The sequence below is a fragment of the Giraffa tippelskirchi genome, chromosome 6 (assembly GCF_054371585.1).
Source record: "Giraffa tippelskirchi isolate mGirTip1 chromosome 6, T2T-mGirTip1v1.2.pri, whole genome shotgun sequence".
Lineage (NCBI taxonomy): Eukaryota > Metazoa > Chordata > Mammalia > Artiodactyla > Giraffidae > Giraffa > Giraffa tippelskirchi.
The window spans coordinates 151,089,941-151,114,520 of NC_137280.1; the positions used below are offsets into that span (position 1 = coordinate 151,089,941).

Here is a 24,580-nt window from a genome sequence, read left to right on the forward strand (position 1 = left end):
TCACAAAGAGTCAGACATGACTGAACGACTTCACTTTCTTTCTTGTGTTCTTGGCCGCTGTGGGTCACTCCTCAGAAGCAGTTCCTAGGATAGGAAGCCTTCATAATTATAGAGTGGGAGTGCATCGTACACAGGGGTTAGGTTCTGGGGTCAACCTAGCCAAGCCAAAAAATAATCACACCACCACTATGGAGAATTCCTTAGAAAGGCACCATCTTGGCAGCCGACGTATTTCCTATTAATAAATCAAGCAGTAACTTTTCCCTCCAAGGTTGTTGCCGACTGCTATGTCTTCATTTGAGCACCAGATGAAGCAGTAGCTGAATATTTTTTTGTCATTGTTCAGTCACTAAAGTCATGTCCGACTCTTTGCAACCCCATGGATTACAGCATGCCAGGCTTCCCTGTCCTTCACTGTCTCTCAAACTCATATCCATTGAGTCAGTGATGCCATCCAACTGTCTCATCCTCTGTCACCCACTTCTGCCCTCAGTCTTTCCCAGCATCAAGGTCTTTTCCAGTGAGTCAGCTCTTCACATCAGTTGGCCAAATGTTGGAGCTACAGCTTCAGCATCAGTCCTTCTGATGAATATTAAGAGTTGATTTCCTTTAGGATTGACTGGCCTGATCTCCTTGCTGTCCAAGGGACTCCCAAGAGTCTTTTCCAGCATCACAGTTTGAAAGCATCAATTCTTTGGCACTCAGCTTTCTTTATGGTCCAACTCTTAATGTTCCAGCTACTTAATTAAAAGAAAAACATACATTAAAAATCAAAATAAATTCTTCTCAGCAAAATACTGACACACTGAGAGGCACCAAAAACCCAAGACCAGTAGAAACGGCATCCAGCAGTGAAGTCAACACCATTGTGCATTTGACACATGTTCAATAAATGTTTGTGGCATGAATTGTTATAATCAACCAATAGCACCGCTCCTTACAGTGTACAGTCTCTGAACTGGATACAAAGATACAGAGGTGCATGATCCCTCATTTCTGCCCAATCATTCATAGTCTCATGAATGAGCCAGACATGTAGAAAAATAAATATGCTAACATATTACAAACACAATGATAGAAGAATGTCCTGGGTAACCAGTGGGTGATGTGATCAGGGAAGACTTATAAAGAAGATGATGCTTAAGCTGAGTGTTCCAGGAGGTTTGCAGGAGAAGGTTGAAACTGTCAAAGAGAAAGGAATGACTTCCATACACAGGGAAGGAGGGGAGGGAAAGATGGATATTCAGTCATCCCAGTGCTCGAATGTGGTTAAAGTATAGAGCGTGAGAGCATCTGGGAAGAGATAATTCCCTGGGAGAGTTAGAACTATGTTTCGTAGGCACTGCAGAGCCTTGGGAGAGTAAAGGAGGATATCAGGAACAAATCTGTATATTCAGAAATATGTTGGCTCTTGAATGGAGGAGAGAGACACAGGAGTGAGGGGTACCATTTAGTGGCAAGCTAGAACCATTAGGGTAGACTTATACACCATATTGGTATATAAGTGTATATGGTAGCCAGCAGCCCCATGTGGCTATACGAACTTAGATTAAGAATTCACTTCCTCGTTTGCAGTAGTCACCTTTCAGGTGTTTGGTATTCACATGCATTTAACACTATTGACGAAGAGCATACCCATCACCCCAGCGAGTTCTGTCAGTCAGCGCTGATCCACACAAGTTCACATCACCAAAATAATAATACCATCTCATCTTAAAGAAGCTGAGAGATGTAATTAAGATGCATGTATCAAGGAACTAGGAATTTGTGGTCAGAACGTGTTTGAGACTCCCTTACATTGGGTAAAGAGTTGTATTGCTTCTGGTGGAATAGAATTTATGTCCTCCAAAGGGGAAACTGTACAGATTCACTGCATTTCATCTCATGAATATGAAAGGGCTGGCATTAAGAAAAATTATAGAAGTCATATTACTTCAAAAATAAACTCTCCCCTCTATCTAGAGCCTGATCTATATTTGACACCTTCCAAAGTGCAATGCTGCCAGGAAGATGTGCTATATAAACAGGCAAGTTGTTCGTGAGATCTAGGAATGACGCTCAAAGGCATGGAGCCCCAAACTGTGAAGACAGTTCATGCTCAAGCTCCTGAAAGAGGCCTTTTAACTGGGGCAGGTCCAACAGCCTGCCGCTCTCCCGATAAATTATGTATAATGGCCTGTGTGAAATCAGGGTAGTTTTGCCAGGGCCATCTGAAAACGATTTGTTTTCGAGAAAATGCTTAACTGGGCTTTAGTGAGTTCAGTGAAGTGTGAGTGAAGAGGGCAATTAGGTCTTCTGCTGTAAAAATAAAAACTGGAAATGGGTTGATATGGAATAGCTCAAGCCCAGTTAAGCTGATACTGCCTCATTGAGAAGACATAAGAGGTCATCATGAAAATTCCTCAGGTGAGATGCACTTACCTACACCTGAGCTGGAATGTTCGCCCCTGAATCTCTTCATCTGTAAAGGCAACTCAACTCTCTATTGACAGGCAGCTCTCCCCGTTTTCCGGATAAAGGCCAACAGTAATATCTCTTAGCAACAAATTAGATTTGCTCTGAGGAACTTTTCCCTCTCTCTAACTTAAATCCCCCCATCTGCATCTTAAACTTATTTGCTTGAACTTTTCTTGGGTGAAGGGGAAGAGCTAACTGAATCCAATTTTTACTTCTAATATCTGCCTGTGTGAGTGCGTGCTTATTCGCCTCAGTTGTGTCTGACTCTCTGTGACCCTATGGGCCATGGCCTGCCAGGCTCCTTGTCCATGGGATGCTCCAGGCAAGAATACTGGAGTGGATTGCCATTTCCTTCTCCAATATCTACCTAATTCTTATCAGTTGGAAAAAAAAAAAAAGGAGCTACTTAGAAATTGACCATGTCACATAAAGGATCTTAATCACAAGCTGTCACACACGCGGACCCAGGGGTTCTCAGCCTCCACACTGTTGACATTTGGGGCTGGAAGTTATTTGTTGTGGAGGACAGTCCTATGCATTGTAGGACGTTTAGCAGCGTCTCTGGTCTCTGCTCACTAGGCGTCAGTAGCATCCTCTCCCACTGAATTGTGGCAACCAAAATGTCTCCAGACATTGCTAGTTGTCCCCCAGAGGGACAAAATTTCCCCCCCTTTAAGAATGACTGATCTAGCCTAACATCAACACTAAATATAAGCAGCTAGCAGGGGAATATAAATACATAATATGATGTAAAAATTACACACACACACATACACACACATATATATACACACCTATTTGAGTTTTCAAATGCTATATTCATTGAGGTCACTTTGCATTCTACAGTTTTGAGTGAACCTACTATCTCTGTTCTTTTTTAAAATCTTAGACGCAGGCAAGAAATTGAGTCTTGAGTGATTCTCTCACCCTACTCCAAGATCAGTATATTTATTGTAAGGCCAAGTCCAGCTAGAAGGTGATCTGAGTTTCTCTCCATTGCCAAGGACAGAAGGCTACTGCAGTGTAAACTTGATTGAAACCAACATTTGCTGGCATCTCTCCCCTACACTCTGATGCCCATAGTATTCATATCAGTAGACTAGGTACCCCCTGCAATAAATGGTTTCTCTGGGCCCCAACATGTTCAATTTCTTCGCGATTTAACAAGAAGGGAATCAGCTTATAGAACATGAACATCTCATAATTCTGGAAGTCTTCTGTCCTGAAATTTATTCTAGGTGTTCTACTAAATAACGTTATGGTATTGACCAAGTCATATTCTCACTTTGACTTGGTAACCAGGTTTAGACAGGATGCTTTTGGTTCTGAGTGACAGAAACCAATTAAAACTGGCTCAAAAAATTGAACAAAACAAAACAAAAGAGGATTGGGTGGAGAATGAATTGTTTCATATACTGAGAAGCTCAGTGACAGAGTTGCTTCAGTCCTAGCTGAATCCAGTACCCTAACAGTGCCATCCGAATCTATCTCTCTGCCCCTCACACCTCTGCTGTCCTGTCTGCGTACCCCTTTCTCAGGCAGCCTCTCCCCTTGACTGGCAGGATAGCTACATTGTTCCAGCCTCACTGTCTACGAGACTCAACACAAAAGGAAAGAATGATAGACCCCGTGACTATCGCATGGCCGTGCACACAGAGTAGGTGCTTGCAGACCAACTGAAACCAGTAAGCTGCAAGTGTCATTGTCTCCATCTGGTCCCTGGCACTTACCATGGTTTCAGACACCGCCTTAGGTATATTATCTCTGGCCTTCACTACAGCATGTAAAGTCAGTGTTCATCAGTGTTAGTGTCATCAGAGAGGTCCAAAGAGGTGAAGTCAATTGCTTAAACTCACACACAGAAAGTGGCAGAGCTCAGTCAGCCTGGCTTTAAAGTCTGTGCCCTCTCCATTCCCCACTTGGGCTTTGGAGGACAGAGGAAAGCGAGTGGACCAAGGAACTAAGGATGGATTGCACAGTATCGAGACAGGAATACTGTACGCAGGAAGGCGGAAATCCTCATTTGCCAAAGACTGTTGGATAATCACATCCATTGGAATCCAGAATTTCATTTAGGGCAGAGTAGAAAATGAGAATGGGGTGGGTTGGATGATGTGAATTTCAACATGAGCCAAGTCCAGGTTTAGGAATAAGCCATTGCAGTTTTAGTAAAACACAAGCTGAAGTTCAGGTCTTGGTTCTGCTCTGTTCTTAACATCCCTGAGTCTCTAGACAGTGCTGCTGTGATCATTGTGTTAGGTAGTTAGAATAGGAAAAAGAAGTCCAGAATGGCAGTGGCTAAAAGACAAGGAAGGGAAAAGCCCGCGAAAATACAACAAAGGAAGGTCCGAGAACCAGAGTGAGGACCTCAGGTAAAACAAACAGCACTCCTGGCTAGCCCAGTTTACATAGGGCAGGCCCAGGGGGAGGAGAAAAAACATATAAAAAGAGGAGCCAAAATTGGGCTTGGGGGCCTCTCTTCTCTTCGCGTCTTTTGGGCCGACATGCCCTCATGCCTGAGGATGTATTTTCATTTACTTTCTAAATAAAACTGAGCTGTAACACGGAACTGTAACACTGGTCTGTCCATCGCTTCAAATTTTTGTTGTGACAAGACAGAACCAAGGAAATTACAAACTCCCCTGACATCTATGGTGGTCCTCGGACCTTCCTTGGTTCTATTTTCAAGAGCTTTTCCCTTCCCTTGTCTTTCAGCCACCACCATTCTGGACTCCTTTTTCTTATTCTAAGTACCTGACAATTGGGGAAGGGTATGTGAAAAGTCCCAGAGTCTTTTTCTTAGCACAGAAAATAGGCTGAACAGATGTGCAGTGGCTTCATCCGCATTCCTTCAGCTGGAGGCAGGGAGTCCACCTCGAGCTGTTGTCAGGGTACTTTGGACCAGATGTGGTGGCGGCTGGGGCTCCTATGCCCCAGCGCCTCCCTGAGCTCACCATACCTCAAGTGAGCTGTCCCACCAACAGCCTTCTGCAAGTTCCATGTGCGGAACTAGGTCGAGTTGAAAAGATCTGATCCATCTTCCAGCATGATGTTCACATGGAACTCCAAAGAAAGGGGGGCCACATTCCTCAACTATTCATCAATTACAAACTAAGTGCTCAGTTGCTCGGTCACTTTGCAACTGCATGGACTGGGGCCCACCAGGTTTCTCTGTCCAAAGGATTTCCCAGGCAAGAATACTGGAGTGGGTTGCCATTCCCTCCTCAACAAAAGGAGGGCACAGTCTCAGGCACTGAAATTATTTCTGTTTACATACATACCCACATACCTCACTTTTCACTCTGTCAAAGATAGAGATTTCATAAATCCCAAACACCTGAGGGGAAATGGATAATTTAGTCAGACATCTGAGTAAACAGTAAGTATTGGGAAATGTCATTAGAACAGTTGTTTAAATTCTTGAACCAACCGCTTTGCTTTTGTTAACGCAGTCCTTTTGCAACCTCAAGTTTAACACAAAAGTGATATTTTTATTAAGCCTTTAAACTTACAAAAGCACAGAGGATTTCCTGTTTCTGACTTAAGAATTGCTTTCTTTCTTTGCAAATCATGTATTGTGTGTGCGTGATCTCTGACTATTTCCAGAAGGAGCCTTGTTTCTGCCCCGGGTTAATTACCTCCCCTAGGATGACCTCTTGGAGAAGGCAATGGCACCCCATTCCAGTACTCTTGCCTGGAAAATCCCATGGATGGAGGAGCCTGGTAGGCTGCAGTCCATGGGGTCGTGAAGAGTCGGACAGGACTGAGTGACTTCACTTTCACTTTTCACTTTCATGCACTGGAGAAGGACATGGCAACCCACTCCAGTGTTCTTGCCTGGAGATTCCCAGGGACGGCGGAGCCTGGTGGGCTGCCGTCTATGGGGTCGCACAGAGTCGGACACAACTGAAGCGACTTAGCAGCAGCAGAATGACCTCTATGGTGCCTTCCAGAAGAGGATCAATGAGTCTGGGGTTCATACCTTGTTTTGTTGTTGTTGTTGTTTTTTTTTTTTTAGCAATCTCTCTTCTTTAATGTGGGAAGTGGGAAAGCATAGAAGGAACCATTTGAGGTTTGGGATTTGCCATCAGAACACCTGAATTCAAATCCCAGCCGGTTCTGCTATTGATACAACATTAGAAAAGTTAGTCCATCTCAGCCTCAGTTTCTCCACCTGTAAATGGGGATGATAATAGGATTTTGTTCACAGAGAAGTTGTGAATGTTATAAGAGAAAAATGCATGTAACATACTTGGCTAAATTCTTAGCACAAAGCAAAATCACATGCATATTTAATAATGAGGTCATTTCACTTATTATTTTATATGTAATTGTTCTCCACGATGTTCGTTTTGTTCCGTTTTGACTGTCTCCCACCCGTGTGTCTCTGCTCCACCAAGTATCCTGACACCCCGTCCCTGCATAGATCAGTTATGCATTGTCTACGCAAAAGATTTTAATATCAGCTGGCCATTAATCTTTTGAACGAAAGAGGAACTTGTTGGAAGTGAATTTGGGGAATTGATCTGCAACATGCCCTCAATCATAAATTAGTGAATGTGTTAGCAGCAGTTGGGCAGATCAGGAATTTCACGGATGATGTTTACTGCTTTGGGGATGGAAAGTAGATTGTAGACATTTAATCTTGGGTGGGAGAACTACAGTTGGATCCAAGTCAGTTTAAGAGGAAAGACAGAGCTGTGATCAAGACACTGGGAGTGAAAGCAAGGTGACCTAAGCCACAAATGGTGTGGAATAAAGTTTTCAGATGTGGCAGAAGCAGATGATGTATGAAGGGCTGGAGCGTAGATGGCAAATGCATTCTAAAGATATGCTACCTTTCCCCTCATTCCTTATCCATGACTTTTCTATTTGATGATATGACTATTTCCTTCAGAACCCAGGGTGTCCTCAGAATCCTTCTCAACACAGACTTCTGAACAGCCACTACCAGTCAGAGCTAGCATGAAACTGATTTGTCTGGCTATATGTCTTTTTTTAAATACATGTGTTGTCAACACATAGTTGCCTTGCATTGTTTCAGGTACACACCAAGGTGATTCAGTTATATACATATATTATTTTTCAGATTATTTTCCATTATAGGTTATTATAAGATAATGACTACAGTTCAGTTCCCTGTGCTATACAGCAAACCTTTGTTGCTTGTTGCATATCTGTTTTTTTTTAATCAGAAATCTAGCATTCTATTCATACTAAGTCAAACAAGTAGAATCAAAATGTCATAATTTTTTTAGTTAGATAAAAATTCATAGGGTCCTTTTTTTTTTCTCAGGCAAAACTTTACTGGGGCTCATGCCACAGCAGAGGGTAATGAGAACAAATAACAGTTCCCTTGCTTGCCCACTTCTCAGGGAAGGGCAGGCTTGTTCTTTACATGGAGTGAGAATAGGGATGGGTCCAGAGGTTGGGCGGAGAGGTGGCTTAAGGGGTTTGCCCATGCCGTGTGTCTTTCAATCCAAAAAATATTACGAATTGAAACCGTCACAAAATCTTATTCATTTGAAAGCATAAAAATCAGCAAATTTTACTTAGTTCCCACTTTTAAGGTCATGGGGAATCCAACACATAATTAGACTTTGATTTACATGGGGATCTTAGAAAACACACACATACACACCCACACATATACAAGACCATGTGAGTTTAATGAATGACATATTGTTGCCTTTGCATGTTCCCTCTTGCTTTTTAACAGATTGGTGAAACCTGGTTTTCTGTATATTTGCCGTGGACTCTATACACATTCAAAATGAAATTTCAAAAATAGTTTGAGGGTCAAGGAGCCCCCATAGTGCATCAAGTAGGAACTGGGTAAGGACATAGCCCCTGGTTTCATGCCCATCCCATACTAAGTATTTTAGTAAGAAATCATGGTCTATAAAGTGAGCCTGTGTAAGTTCCAGCTTTCTCCCCTGTACTTTGGAACCTGTTTGTGTCTGTACAGATGGTCTCTGTCAGTTGGAATAGTCATGGGGAAAAATGTAGCATAAGTGAACAAAATTAGCAAATGACATAGCAAATAGAGAACAGCACACAATTTGATTGGGGGCAGATCTTGGGACTGAGAAATTTCCCAAGTAGTAGTGGATACCAGCTAGAGAATTTTAGGAGCTACCAAAGCATGGATTTTTAAGGGTGCATGGATTTTACAGGAATCAAATAATTCTGCGGTATGTTTTCTAATAGACCGGAATAACCCCCATGCTTGCACTGTGTTAGGACTGCTCTTCCATTGTCTGTATGTGTATAAATTAAAAAGCAGTCCTGTCTGTACTCTAGGAAATGAATTCGTGCTGAACAAAATTTCCAAAAGTTCATGTAAAGAATGATTTCACAGCAACTATCATATCAGGCTCCTGGAAAATTGCCCCTGAACTTCAGTTCCACCTCAGTCACTCAAAGGAATTTAAAAATTGGCTCCCAGCCACCCTTGTTCTTCAACATGCAGTTTCAAATATGCCTCAATAATACAAACTTTAAAGCCTATTGATTGGGAGTTAAAAATCCATTCCTGCCACAGCCCCACTGCTAAGTAGATGTGAATGCCAACTTCACCGTGCCCTGGTCAGGCCATCTCTGCGTCAAGGAGCCTTGAAGAAGGTGGAGGGTAGCAGGGCTGTGAAGAAGCCACTTTGAACTTAGTAACAAAATTTTGAGAAAAGCTTTGAACTCTGCCAGCTGATAGCTGCTATCAATGGTTATTCAAAGCAGTGTTTCTAATTTGAAATCTCCAGAGTGCCTTGAGATGGGGAAATGGGAAACTTGAAATATGATTTCCTGTCCATCACCTCCCCTCCTTGTATGTCACCTTTTTCCATTTTTGTCACCATGAAGTTTAGGCAAACAGCATGCACACTGGTGAGAGAGTAGATTTGGGAATAGGCAAACGTGGCCCTGTCACTTGCTGCCTATGCAGTCTTACTGTGCTGTGCCTCAGTTTTCTCATCTGCAAAATAGGGATAATAATCATTTAACCTCAGATAACTGATCATGATTGTGCTGTGAGAGGCATATAGTCATTATGCGAAAAGATTAGCAGTTAAAATAATAATGATGATGGTAGTATTTTTATCAGCTTTGGGAGGAAGTCACGTTGATTAAATGTGAGTACTGATTCTGATCACATGCTGATTATTCAGCCTACCCTTTCCAGGGCATCTGGCAAGAATATCATGCCTTATATGGCTCCTGAACAGTTATGAATGAATTGGATTTTTTTAAATCAAACTTCATTCATCCATTGACCTGCTTCAGGAATGAGTCTTCTTTGACTGTGTTACCGAGCCCCTAATATTTAATCTTTAAGGGTACCTTGTTTCCTATCTCTTTCTGCCACTCCCACCCTCAAAAAGGGTAATCGGCTAGTGGTTTGATGTGTCTGTGCTGTTGTTCATTGTGTTTCATCTCACCTTTCCTCTTCTCTTGAAGATTGCCTGGATACCACCTTTCCCAAGAATCCTTGTTTGACTCTCCACCGCTACCTCCACCTGGTCTCTTTTTCTGGGCTCCCATAGAAGCATGTTCTTACAGGGGACCATCATGCTCTTTACCATGTGCTGCTGAAATGATGTATTTTACTGTTTGCCTCTCCTACTAGACTGTGAGCTCTCTGAGGGCAAGGATGATATCTTGCTTACTTTTGTATCCTCAGTGTTTAGCAGAGTGCCTTTAGGAGATGCTTATACATTTTACTGATTCAAAATGATATATCAATAACATTTAATGCACTGGGGAACTGATCATGAAATACAATTACAAAAGCGATGAGAAAAATATACATCCTGATGTGATGTCTGAGGGCTTCCCAGGTGGCTCAGTGGTAAAGAATTCACCTCCAGTGCAGGAGATGCAGATTCAGTCTCTGAGTCTGGAAGTTCCCCTGGAGGAGGAAATGGCAACCCACTGTACTATTCTTGTCTGGGAAATCCCATGGACAGAGGAGCCTGGAGGGCTACAGTCCATAGGGTTGCAAAGAGTTGGACATGACTGAGCGACTTAACAATAATGAGATGTCTCAAAAGGCCTCCACTGATGCAGTGCATCTAAAAGCAGGAACATGGGTTTCTTCTGCCTCAGGCATGTCTTGCCTGAGTTTAAACTCTAACCTGGTTCTTGAGTTTGCCTTCTTAATACCGTCCCTCTTTTCGACAACCCCCGATTCAGGGCATATCCCCTGGGCTGCTGTTCTTGGCTCGTTTTTCTGAGCTTTCCAAATGAACAAACCAGCAGGCAAGCAATCGTGAGGACCCCAAGATATAAGGGTGAATCAGGTTAAAGTCCACACGGCAGTTATCTTCACTCAGCAGTTCTGCTGCCAGGAGCTCCCTGCCATAGAAAAAGAGAGGTTGTAGCAGCCTTCTGTGCAGGAGAAGAAGTTCTTGTCTGAAGGCCAGCTCCAAGACACTGCCCACCTCCTTCCATGCTGGCTGCTCCTCCCTATGGCTTGGTATGGATGGTCCTTGTAGGAATTTCCCAGTGACGTCCAGAAGAGCCGCATGGTGAAGACAGTGGTGAAAGAGTTAGTCAATCAGTCCTGTCTGACTCTTTGGGACCCCATGAACTGTAGCGCACCAGGCTCCTCTGTCCATGGAATTCTCCAGGCAAGAATACTAGAGTGGGTTGCCATGCCCTTCTCCAGGGGATCTTCCTGACCTAGGGATCAAACCCAGGTCTCCCTCATTGCAGGCAGATTCTTTATCATCTGAGCCACCAGACAATGATGGCACTGGCCACTTCTTTGAGATGCAAACGTGTTGCCCTTTCTGCCTCTCTGCCCCTTCTTCCCCAGACTAATGAGTTTGATTTTAGTCTCCCTTATTTATCTGTTCATTCATTTAACAGGTGTTGTTTGTTAGGAAGATACTGAGAATATAGGGGTGAATAAAATAAGTAGGCGTATCTCCCTTCCAAAAGTCATAAGGGCTGTCAAGACATTTAAACAGGATGACAGGATAGAGCAGATAAATGGGCAGTTCTCAAGAAGGCAAGCAGGGAAGGCTTGAATGAGGAGAAGAAGAAGGCTTGTGAATATCAGTGAAGTTGCAAGTAAGGGAGAATGTTCCACTAGAGGGGACGGGAAGTGTAGACTCTGAAGATGAAATGGTGTGATATGTGCAAGCAACAGAAATAAAGATGGTACATTGGCTGGAGAATAAAAGTGGAGCGTGGTAAGGGCCACTATCAGAGGTGAGATGGGATTGGCAGCTGGTGCCAGTGTAGACGAGACATGCAGGGCAGGGTAAAGAGTTTGGGTCTCTTTCTACGGGAAGTGGGAAGCCGCCAGAATGTGCCAGGCAGGAGGGTGATATGATCTAATTTCTATCAGTAAAATAGCGTTCTGGCTGCTGTAGAGAAGGGAGAGAGACAAAGGGTCAGAGACAGATGTGTGGCAAGAGTGGAAGCAGGGAGAACAGAAGGGAGCTAGTCCGATGAGAGATGGTAGAGACTTCAATTAGGACCATAGCAGGAAAGACAGAAGGAAGTGGATGTCTTCCTGACTGATCCCATTTCAGCTGTGTCGATGGATACTTCTGTTGTCATGTCCATTTTCTGAAATACACAACTATGGTCGTATGAATTTGGACATTTGGAAAAATCGTCAAACCACTCAAAAAAATACATCTGGAGCTTTTTTTTTTTTTTTGATGTTTGTATTGTGAGGTGATTGTAATGTAACTTTCTCTGGATGCTCTCATGACACTCATTGCTGACCTTTGACCCCTCTGTCCTCTTTCTCAGGTCGTCCCATTCCACCTACATCCTCGTCTAGCCTCCTCCCATCTGCTCAGCTGCCTAGCTCCCATAATCCTCCACCCGTTAGCTGCCAGATGCCATTGCTAGACAGCAACACCTCCCATCAAATCATGGACACCAACCCCGATGAGGAGTTCTCCCCCAATTCATACCTGCTCAGAGCATGCTCAGGGCCCCAGCAAGCCTCCAGCAGTGGTAAGGAAACCGTGGCGTCTGAACATGTGGTGTTGTGTGTGTGATGGTCTGGCGTCTCCTGCGAAATGACACCTCTGAAACCAGGGCTGGGGAGAAGGTGGTGTGGGGAGTGAGGAAGTGATGTGCCTTTGTCATCTGGTGACATTGAGGTTTCAGGGTCTATTTGTTGTAGGTCGTGGTTACTGAAGAGGTGTGGCTTATCTGAACAGAGCTTATCTCCTTCAGTGGGAAGAATTTCCCCACAACTGCATGTGAGAGTCTGCAGGTCTCAAAGGTGAAGTGTGGAGAGATGACGGAATATTGAATGTTGTGTTACAATAATTCTGGTCATAGCCAACAGACACCCTCAATGTGCGTAATGCATATGCATCTCAGATGTTGGGTTTTTTTTGATGGTTGGCTTCTGACTCTTTCTTTCTTGCTTGTTTAGATGATTTTGCAATTAAAATGTGTTCCCCTGATGTGAATGAATGCTGAATGTCTTGTCAAGTCTGAAGCGTTTGGGGGTGACCTCTCCTCTGACCCTCTACTTGTCCCACTTCACTTGAAATTAATGAGCTGATTCCGTGGTACCATGATAAATACCACCTCTAAATCCTTGGTTCTCACCATGGTTTTCACATTCACACATTAAAAGAACTGGTCACGGCATTCCATCACCTTCTTGAGGATTTTGTGGTACTTGCCTCAGCTCCAGATCTCTAAATCTCAGGTGGAATTGCCCCAGACCCAGAAGTAGCCATGGCTTATTTTGATTTCTGCTGTTGGTAGCTCACAAAACACGTGAATGTAGGATTAGGCAGCATCTAGGGTTAAGTACCTACAGCCCAAGGAGAGACATCTGTGGAAATTAATTGCTCCCGACCCCCAAGGCTTTGGAGTTATCTTTGGAGTTGGTCAATCATGGTGTTCATTAGCATATCCCATTAAAAGCAATCCAGAAAGCTCTGGATTTCCATGCCAAGGGTGTTCCTTGATAAGGTTGTATTTGGGCTCCATCCATGAGTATATGCCACCAATGGCCTCAACCTCTACAATTAGAGAGGACCTCCTAAATACATTAAAGATGATTCATTCAGGAGATGGGATGATAGACTGCTACTTATGATGGCCCATGCCCTTCTTCAAAGCCAGCCCTGATATATTTAGTAAACTCATATTCTTTTTCAAAAAAAAATTACCTAATCAAATCTCTCATCAAATGAGCAATCCATTGTTGATATTATGAAGGCCTTTAATCTACCATAAATCTTTATTAGAACTCATCAGAGCTTCTAGTTTGAGAGAAATGTGATTATGGCACTCTTAAAATGACATTACATCATTGGGGTGATTGGTTTATCATTTGGAGAAGAGACATCAATCATAACTAGCATAACCACACAGTAAATGAATTCAACCTTTCTACCGCGGAACAATGACACTGTAATTGCTCAAAATCAGGCTTAAAATGAAATCGGAAAATGCTGTTTCTTCAAATATGATGTTAACTTAATGGAATATATTATGAAAAATCATGTTTGAGGAAATTCTATATAATTAAAAATATGTGGAAATATATTCCCTTTTTTCTTTCATCGGAACCTGATTTTAGCTACAGGATCATTTTTTTTTTCTTTGCTTCTGAGATTATGTTGCATTTAATTGAACTATCCTCGCTTATGTTTTGCTGCTTTTTATTTCATACTATGTAATCGTGATGAATATTGTATTATAAAGGACAAGAGGCTTTTGAAATGAGGTGCACCTGCTGATAGCTTTTTAAAAACAGATGATTATTAGCAAGAAAATGAGCTTTTAAAAACTATCTCCTTTTATGCATATATATATATACCCAAGCCAAGATGATTTCCATAAGAGGGGTCAATTCATACCTCAGGGCTGTCTAGAATGTTTTCTTAGTGATAACGCCATGAGTGATTTCTTTTCTGTTGTATCAGATTATAAGTGGTTGATAGGGAATTTTTGTTGATTTGCTACCTAATCAAGACCTCCTTCTGGTGGACACAACAGATGTGTGTGTTCAGACTCAAACTTATTCATTTTTCTTCACTTGCACCAATTTTTTCTGCTCACTTCAGACTGATAGCTATTTAAGCTTCAGTAATAGGGCAAAATACCACAGAAAATTTGAGGGTCCATTTCCATCCCACTTAAGACTACAGTGACAGGATTTCTTCACCTGAGGGGTAAAGATCCAAACGTGCACTATCCTTGTTCTCGGGAGGTTACTTAATCTGAGAACTGGTTAAAGCTCTGGTCAACTGGCAGCCATTCAAAATTCTTGATTCTGCCTTAGTGCCAAAGTGAGTGCAAATCCATTTTGAATATGTGTGTGCTCACGTGTGTGTGTGTGTTGTGAAATGAATGTGGGGTCCAAAGCAAATTGGGAATTCTATCAAGATCTGAATGTAGTTGCCATGAATTTAAATTTGACATAAAGGATTGAAAATAGAATTTGACACAGAAGATGCAAAGTGCAGAGCCACGCCTGGGTGTTCTGAATTGAGTTTGATGAAAGGGGCTGGCTTTTTCAGTAGCTGTGGAGGCACAAACAAAGCGACCACGTGATTGGTTGTGTTTTGTTCAGCTGCTTAAGAACACAGACTTTTCGAAGCCAGTCTCTTGGCGATGACCCTGTGCTTTGAAGATCTGGGACCAGTTTGGTCTTTGTCTCCTTCTTGGGTGAAATAAAACCCCTTCCAACACCTTCATCACATACATGACAGTAAAAAAATTATTTCCTGCTGTCCTCTGATTGTTGCTATTATGACTTGACATTAGTGAAGCCCATCATTAGGAGAGTCAGTGTGCTCATTTCCTGCTCAAAGAGCCTCTGTTCTAAAGAGACAAACTGGACATAAACTATACACTAAAATGTTTTTGACAACACAAACATCTCAAAGCAACAACAAACTTCACCGTTATGGCTCCCCTGTCATTATTGTCTATGACAATAGTGCATTCTTTAGTGGACGGTACTAAAACCTTGGCACCTGTGCAGCCAAATTGCTCTAACCTTCAATCTGTGCCAATCGTGCTGGTACCCAGGTACAGCTAGTGAGATGCTTAGAAGAGGCCTGCTTCCCATCCCCTCGAGCATTTTCTTCCAGATAACTGAGCTCCAGCAAGTGGTCCATTCTGTGTTCTGACCTGCCAGAGCAGGTCAGCTCCAGAGATGTTTCTTGTCTACAGCAGCATAATTTCAGATTCTGTGAAGTAACTCATCTGAAAGAAAAAAGTCTGGATCCCAGCGGCAGCATAATGGAGGCTCCCACAGATGGACACATAAGACTACCTTCCAAATAGGAATGGGGTTTGCATTTTGCTATCGGCATATGAGGCAGAAAATACCTGGGCAGCTGCATTCTAGTCTAAAAGCATTGACTTACCTCCTCCACTCTAAAAGGTTGAGTTTTCATTTTCTTGAAAGTCTAAATAAAGGGGTTTTGAATACTCATTAGTAACATCAAACTATGCAGAAGAAATGTAATCAGTATGCATCTGCCAGTACCTTTCCCATTGGTTCTGTGTGACAAAGAAGCTATCTCTGCTGGAGAGTGTCACTTTGTTAAAGTACATTGAAGTTGCCCAACTCTTTTTTAAAAAGCATCACCTTAGTTAATTCTAAAGAACATAGTACTTCAAAACAGCAAGCACTGAGTTCCCTAGAGTGGTTTAGGAATTCAATTGTCTAGCTCATTAAACGATACTCTTGTTTATCTGGCATCATAAAGCAAAAAACTTCACTCATCCATTCATTCATTCAGCCATCCATTCATTCATTCATTCCTTCTCTTATATCTTCCCTATAATTTGGACAGCTTCTAACAATTTTTTTTTCAAAAACTGGAAAATTGTAAGAGAATAAAGGGAAAAATCTAGGGAGAAAAGTATATATACAGGCTTATATATATAAAGTCCCGTTCCATTATTTAAGACAGAAAAACTTGATTCTAAGCTTCCCAGAAACCAAAGCAAAAAGAGAAAAATCCCAACACACACAACATCCGTGAGATAAAAACAAATCAACTGACTGCTTCAGGGAAATTCTGCGAATCCTTATATTAGTGAGGCCAGAAAGACGACCGATTCCCAGAAACATGCCATAATGCATGTGAAAGAGCACCCTGTCAAAATGTCTTATGACCTCCCTCCTCATGAGCCATAGAGAACATTTTCAGTTAAAAAACCTTTCTACTAATGTGCCAAAAGTGCACAACCCAAGGACAAAACTTGATTTGATCCATAGATAAACCTTAGTTCTATAAAAGACCATGTCAACTGTTTGTCCCATGGGCAACAGACCTTAAATATTATTGCTCATAACTAAATGTTTATGGAAATTAGTCAACTTTGGGGTGGTACTCCTCACCCAGAACCTGAGAAGCAGATGTTCCATATGACGACTTTGTCTTGACAGCCTTTGAGACGTTAGAAATGACATCCTCTCCTGCGGACTAAAGCACTGCCCCAAGACAGCCTCATTCATCTGGCCCCTCCCACCATCCATGGGGCTGGATTTGGGATGAGGCGTAAGGGGAGTGCCCAGAATTTTTTAAGTTAATGAAACGACTTCCCCTTGTATTGGATTGGCCAAAAAGTTCATTCGAGTTTTCCTGTGAGCGCATATAGAAAAATCTGAACAAATTTTTCGGCCAACCCAGTGTATTTTAGGCTTAGGGAAGAATTTTTCCTCTAATATGTTACAAATTTTCTTGCCTCCTTAAATATATTATGCCCACTCTAATTTAATTTTATTTAGGATTTCCTAAATAGCTCACAGCAGTTCTTAAACACATGAATGATCTGACTGTGCTGATAATACTAACTTGTTTTCTTTTAAAAATCCTTCTACATTGTGAGACTGTTTGTGGTGGTTGTTCAGTTGCTAATTTGTATCCAACTCTTTGTGATCCCATTGACTGCAGTACGCCAGGCTTCTGTGTCCCCCACTATCTCCCAGAGTTTGCTCAAATTCATGTCCATTGAGTCGGTAATGCTATCTAACCATCTCATCCTCTGCCTCTCTCTTCTCCTTCTGCCTTCAGTCTTTCCCATCATCAGGGTCTTTTCCAGTGAGGCATCTCTTCACAGTTTATTGCACCTCTTTTAAGTTACCCCAGTTTAGCTTTGTTCTTTCTAGGCTTCTCTTTCTTCACTTAGATTCACTTCATTATGCATAAAATTCCTCTGCAGGATTCTGGTGTTAGGTCCAAAATAGATGCTCAATAAGTATTTATTAAATAAATGAATTTATCAGTGTCTTCGGGAACTGCTAAGTGTAATGCTTTACATCATGTGTGAATGGAAAAACTGGATAACGAGGGGGAATGAAGGCAGTTTAGAATATCCCAACTTGGAGGAACATACAAATCATATTCAATATACCTATTTTTCGCTTGGTTTGTCCTGTTTTTGATCCTCTAGAACTTTGTCGATCGTCTTTAAATGAGAAAGTGTTGAATAACACTTGTACATATCACGACAAGCAGCAGCAGAACCAGTGTAAAGAACTCAGTGGGAGCCTCAGCAGAAAGAGGCACACCTGTTCGGGAGAGATTTCATTGTTCACTCTTGACTTGGGGGTTAGGAAACCGAGTCCAAATATCATTGATGTCCCCAAATTGGATTTGTTCTGTGCATGCATTGCTTGGTTCCCAGCTCTTCTCCTTCAGCTTGGACATGGGGGCCAGATGTTCAGAGCTACCTGTAATCCCTTTCTGGTTTCAGGCAGTGGTCTGACTGCCTCTCCTCCAGAGGGGTTCCAGTGTACCAGCAGCATGGACCAAGTCCTGGATGCTGTCCCGAGGCTGGGCAGGGCACACCTTCACCTTGCTCTTGCCCTAAATGCAAAACACATAGGTTTGCTTCTCCGCCAAAGCTGCCTTCTCCCTCTACACTGGGTATTATGTCAGACACTTTATATACCTCCTTTCAAGGAAGGCATGGCAACCCACCCCAGTATTTCTGCCTGGAGAATCCCCATGGTCAGAGGAGCCTGGCAGGCTACAGTCCATGGGGTCACAAAGAATAGGACACAACTGAGGGACTAAGCACAGCACAGCACACACCTCCTTTCATTTAATCCCCACCACATCCCAGAGTAAAAGGATTACCGTCATACCCATTCCATGGATGAAAACACTATGGCACAAAGAAGTAACTGAAGTTACAAAGCTGAGAAATGAACGGCCTGGGTATCAAACCTAACCTTTCTAATTCCAGAGACTTTTCTTCCCACCCCTCTGTTAAATGTTAACCTTGGAAATATCTGAGTGACTTATTGAGACAAACAGAAGACGATGAGAGCGTTGCCTTAAGGGACACGAGTTACGCTGCTTAAAAGGTTGGGAAAAACTGATACCACATCACAAAAATACTCTTGACCTCCTCTACTTGGCAAACACACACATCCCCTGACTCCTTGCAGAAGATTCTGGTTGAATAAGTTTAGGAAGAGCTCAGGAACTGCGCTTTCACTTCTCTCTTCAGATGATCCTTAGGGTTTGGCAAGTTTGGGAAGCCTGGGTGTAATGGGAAAGCCCTAAAATAGAAGCTGAAGATTCAGTTCACAGCATGATCTTTAATAATCAATCTTGTGCCTCAGTTTCCCTACTTGTCAAGGTTGAGCACTGGCCCAAAAGCTTCCTTTCTTGCTCTAATATTCTGGGTGTGTAAGTTCCTTGTATCCAGCTGGACCAAATTGCCCTCCCCTCATTTAGAGCCTACCCCTACCCCTCTTCCTGCATAGGGTAGATTTCACCCCAGCCTCTAGGGCTTTGTCAAAACTGAGACCTACGCAGTCAGGCCAAGTAGCTCCTTGCAGTTTCCCTGCAGAGGTTGAGAAGCATGGTTTGGCATCTGATGACACTTGCTTGAAAATGTTGGTTGCCATCCCAGCAAGCAGAAAAAGCAGAGCACCTGGGCTCCCAGAGCACCTCCTAAACAGGGTCTTCCACCCTGAGACCGGGAGTTGATCCTTCTCAGGGACTCTCTTGACATTGATAAACAGAGGTCAGACCTTTTCTTCTTTTCATTTGTGCCTTCTTGTAATGCATGCATGCTCATGTGCACATGCATACACACACAGGAATTTTGTAGGTTCAGCTATTTCCAGCCCAGCTATGGTTGGGATCGCTTGTCTGCACCATAGTGCAAATGAGCACACAGGCAAGATGGACAGGTAATTCCTTTGGAGATGCGCAGCATGGAAGTGACATACGGCACCGAAATGTTCCTTCTCAGCAAATAATCTTGCTATTGACAAAATTCCCAAGGTCGATAAGCATTGTGTACTTTCTGCCTCTCCATCTCTGTCCCTAGTTTCATGATATTAATACAAGTGAGGTGTCCTAGGAGCTACATGCAACATCTTAACAGTTTCCTGCCCTAACAATTTTTACCCAGAACTTCAGCTTTTCCCAAATTTTCTTAAAGACTATATTTAATTCTAGCTAGCTTCTCAGCTAATATTAAATAGCCATTTTAAAATGTGGCCCTAGTCTCTTGCAATAGATGTCTCAGTGCTCTACTAAATGAAATGGTAGATTTCTTTTACAAATGGGCAGTTCTAACAGAAGTAATAACCCCAGCCCCTGGTAAATCTCTTAGACCCCTCCCAAATATAATAATTAAAAAGAACTGTGTTCTTAAGAGTGGGCTCTCAAGTCTGTACTAGTTGGATTTAAATCATAGCTCAGCCACTTTGTAACGCTGTGACCATGAATGACTGACTTCATCTATGCCTCGGTTTTCTTTATCGGTAAAACAGTAGTAAGAGTCTGCAACTCCTAAAGTTGTCAAGAATATTAAAGGACATTCTGATGCATCTAAGTATCTTGAAAGAAGATTTAGATGGAGCAGGGATCAAGTTTGATATTTTTTACTTTTTACTTTAGCAAATACATTGTGATAAATTATCAGTTCAGCTAAGTCACTCAGTCTGTCCAACTCTTTGCGACCCCATGGACGGCAGCACACCAGGCCTCCCTGTCCATCACCAGCTCCCGGAGCTTGCCCAGACTCATGTCCATCGAGTTGGTGATGCCATCCAACCATCTCATCCTCTGTCATCCCCTTCTCCATAATGTGAAATTACCATTGTTAACCATTTTTATGTGTACCATTCTGCAGCAAGAAGTACATACACATTGCTGTGCAACTGTCACCACCATCCATCTCCAGAATTTTTCATCTTCCCAACAGAACTCTCTACCCATGAAACACTAACTCCCTACTCACTCCAGCCCCCTGCAACCTCCATTTGATTTTCTACCTCTATGAATTTGACTATTCTAGGTACCTCATATAAGTGGAGTCACAGAATGTGTGTCTTTTTGTGACCAGTTTATTTCACCAGTTTCATGACTTTAAGATTCATTCAGACTGTGTCATGTGTCCGAGCTTTCTCCCTTTTTAAGGCTGAATAATAAACTTTTGATTCTGTATTTTAATTATTCATTAATCAGTCACTGGATACTTGAGTTATTTTCTCCTTTCAGCTATTGTAACTCATGCTGCTGTGAACATTGGTGCACAAACATGTGTTCAAGGGTCTGCTCTGACTTTTTTTGGGTGTATACCCAGAAGTGGAACACTGAACCATGTAGAAATTCTATGTTGAATCTTTTGAGGACTTGCTATACCATTTTCCACAGTGCCTACCCCATTTCAGATCCCCACCAGCAGTGCACAAGAGTAACAGTTTCTCTCCATCCTTCTAACACTTGTTATTTTCTTTGGTTTTTATAATTGCCATCATAATACATGTGAAGTGGTTTTGATTTGCGTTTATCTGAAGATTAGTGATGTTGAGCATCTTTTTGTGTACTTATTGGCCTTTGGAGAAATGTTTTCTCAGATCCTTTGCCCACTTTTTAATCAGGTTGTTTGTTGTTGTTGAATTTTAGGACTTCTTTATATGCAAGTGTATCCCATTTTATTGAGCTTTGTTTTACTGCACTTCCCTTTTTTTTTTACAAATTGGAGTTCTGTGGCACCCGTGAATCAATCTGTCAGGACCATTTTTTTCCAACAGCATTTCCTTACTTTGTATCTCTGTGTCACATTTTGTAATTCTTGCAATATTTCACTTTTTCATAATTATTATATTTGACACAGTGATCCCTGATCAGTGATCTTTGCTGTTATTACTCTAACTCACTGAAGGTTCAGATGATAGTTAGCATTTTTTAGCAATAAAGTGTTTTTCAATTAAAGCATATGCATTGCATTTTAAAAAATAATGCTATTGCACATTTAATAGATTATAGTGTAGTATAAACATAACTTTAAATGCACTGGTAAACCAAAAAAAATTCATGTGACTCTCTTTATTGCAGTATTAGCTTTATTGTGGTTATCTGGAACCAGTATCTCTGAGTTCTGACTGTACTCTGGATGTGCTTAGTTGCTCAGTCATGTCTGACTCTTTTTGACCCAGTGGACTGTAGGCTCCTCTGTCCTTGGGATTCTTTAGGCAAGAATACTGGAGTGGGCTGCCATGCCCCCCTCCAGGGAATCTTCCCAACCCAGGGATTGAACCCAGCTCTCCCGTGTTGCAGGAGAATTCTTTACTATCTGAGCCACCCCGGAAGCCCTGTACTCTGGATATCGATTTCTTATTAGAAATATAATTTGCAAATATTTTTTTGAATTCTGAAGGTTGCCTTTTCAGTCTGTTGAATGTTCTTTGATGTGCAAAATGTTTTAATTTTAGTGTTGTCTGTCCACTTACCTACTTTTCTCTTTTGTTGCCTGTGCTTTTAGTGTCATATAACAAACAGTTTTAAAAGCCTATTTTATGGCAGCCATTGTGCTAATGGTTTTTACAGATGGCAGCTCATTTAATCCTCCTTACCTACGAGAACAAGAAAATCAGCCCTTAACACTGGGAACTAGCCTGACACGAGCATCTCGGCAAAAGTGCTGTTGTGGGGAACTGGCCTGGCGTTCCCAACTAGGCCATGGTATCCTCCCCTTGAACCTAAACAGTCTTACAGAATACCAGCATTCATCAGGACCACTCTGTGGTTGAGCTAAAGTAGGATAAAATGAAAGCAAGGCCATTTTATAATCTTGCCTGAATAAAGACAGAAATCAGGTCACTATCCCAAACAGAAAGTACAAAACACCCCCTTCTTCAGGCTAAAATGAGCAACAGTACTTTCTTTACCAATGGTAGCGTTAGCCTCTTCTACTCAACCCTTCCTGTACATGACATATATTGAGATATCCAATCATAGGGTTATCCCTGACAGCACCAAACACAGTGAGCCTATTTCTTTGGCCCCTCCCTAAAATTATTCAACATAGCCCTCTCTAATACCCTTTGACTGAAGCACCCCAAGGCACTTTCTTTGCAATGAGTTAATTAACCCAACTTTGTTTGACCACAATGTGTTCCTAGTGGTGTTTTGGCTGGAGGACATTGACACCATTACATTGTGGGTTGGTATGATCTCCTTTTCAACAGATGGAAAAACTGTGGCACAGAGAGTTTAACTTGCCCAAGGACACAGAGTGAATAAGGAGTACAACCAGAACAAAGAAATCAGTCTGCAGTGTTGATAAGTATATATAAATTTAAGTAAATTCTTAAAAGACAACAAAAAAATTGTTCAAGAAATGAAAGATGGTTATCATTTATGACATGGCTCAGCTCTTAAACACTGAATATTGATCTAAGCATTATATCAGAAGGACGGGGAGATGGAAAAGTACATTACATATGTGGATGGAGCAGGTAGAAGAAAAAAGCTAGATGTGCATTTTTCTAGTGAGAAGTTACTAGATAATGCCTAAAATTGGAAATGCAAGAAATAGCAGCAAAGCATGTTATTTATAGACCTGGAGCTAAATACCAAAATAATCAGCTAAAAAAAAAAAAGGTAAATGTAGTTGCCTCTGGGAAAGAAGAAATTGGTAGTGATGCAAAAGGATTGCTATTTTTGAAGCAAACACTGTAGAACTATTCAATTCTTTAAACTATGGGCATTTTTCTCTTTACGAACAGAAAAAAAATTTAAAACAAAGTACAAGGGATTGGTTGTGCACAACACTTCATACAATATTAGAACACTCAAACGGTAGCTGTTTAATATTACTAGATGTATTTTCATTCAACATGCATACGTTGATTAGGGGCTGTGTCTTTGAGGTGATAGCAGGTGATGGGAATTTGAATGGTTGCCACTGAAACATTTCATCAAAACTGTAGATTTGTCTTATATCTGCTGCTGTTGATGAGGGAGCCCTGTGGAGTTATTTAGGGCTTTAGAACTTTATCCAAGCCCAGCCCCCAGCCTTGATGAAAAATCCCAGGCTTACAATGGCATGATATGGAGGAGATATCCTAACAACTGTTCCTCCTCATTACTAACCCAGTATCCATGTAAGCACAGGTCCCATCTTTTCTCCACATCTTTCCCAACCAACATAGCCCAACTTCAGCCAAAGTTAGAATTGCACCAGTCTTATAGGCTGCCTTATTCAATTTAGCACCTCATTACATTCTGATCTGTAATATTCTCTTGGTATTTCATGCATATAAGTCACTCGTGTCAACATTAAATTGTCACCACTTCAAGACAAGGGTCATTTCTTTGGTCTTTTTATATCATTTAGCCCTCAGTATAGATTGAGTGGAGCTAAGACATCCTTACTGATCTAGGCTTTAAAAAGACTGGAGCAGGGCCTTTCCATGTGGCTCAGTGGTCGAGAATCTACCTGCAATGCAGGAGACACAGGAGACACAAATTTGATCCCTGGGTCAGGAAGATCCCCTGGAGAAGGAAATGGCAACCCAGTCCAGTATTCTTGCCTGAGAAATCCCACAGACAGAGGAGACTAGCAGGCTACAGTCCATGGGCTCACAAAGAGTCAGACACAGCTGAGCATGCATGCAGACTAGGGCAACAAAAGATGGACGCATTCCCAGTTAAGGTCTTCTAACTTAGGCCAGTTGACTGAAGGTCGTTGTAATGATTTTAGGTCTGAGATCATTGGTGATTGTGGGTATGAGCTTTTCACTGTTAGAAAGAACAGAAAAGGCAGCCTAGGGCATGAAGAGAAAAATGTATGTTTGTCCAATCTGTTGTCTTCCTTGGACTTAAAGAATATTTCTCTCCATTCTTTCTAGCATCTGCTC

General features: G+C 42.0%; 1 protein-coding gene across 2 annotated transcripts in view; it reads left to right on the forward strand.

Moving 5' to 3' along the window:
- Positions 1 to 24,580, forward strand: part of TENM2 (teneurin transmembrane protein 2) — a 1,754,865-nt gene that overhangs the window by 1,326,236 nt on the left and 404,049 nt on the right. Inside the window, exon 9 of one of the 2 annotated variants that reach the window (XM_081504400.1) lies at positions 12,220 to 12,429. The exons of the other annotated variant lie outside the window; for it this stretch is intronic. Coding sequence (XP_081360526.1) covers positions 12,220 to 12,429 — 210 coding nt within the window. The remainder of the gene's footprint in view (positions 1 to 12,219; positions 12,430 to 24,580) is intronic. 2 annotated transcript variants of the gene reach the window in all.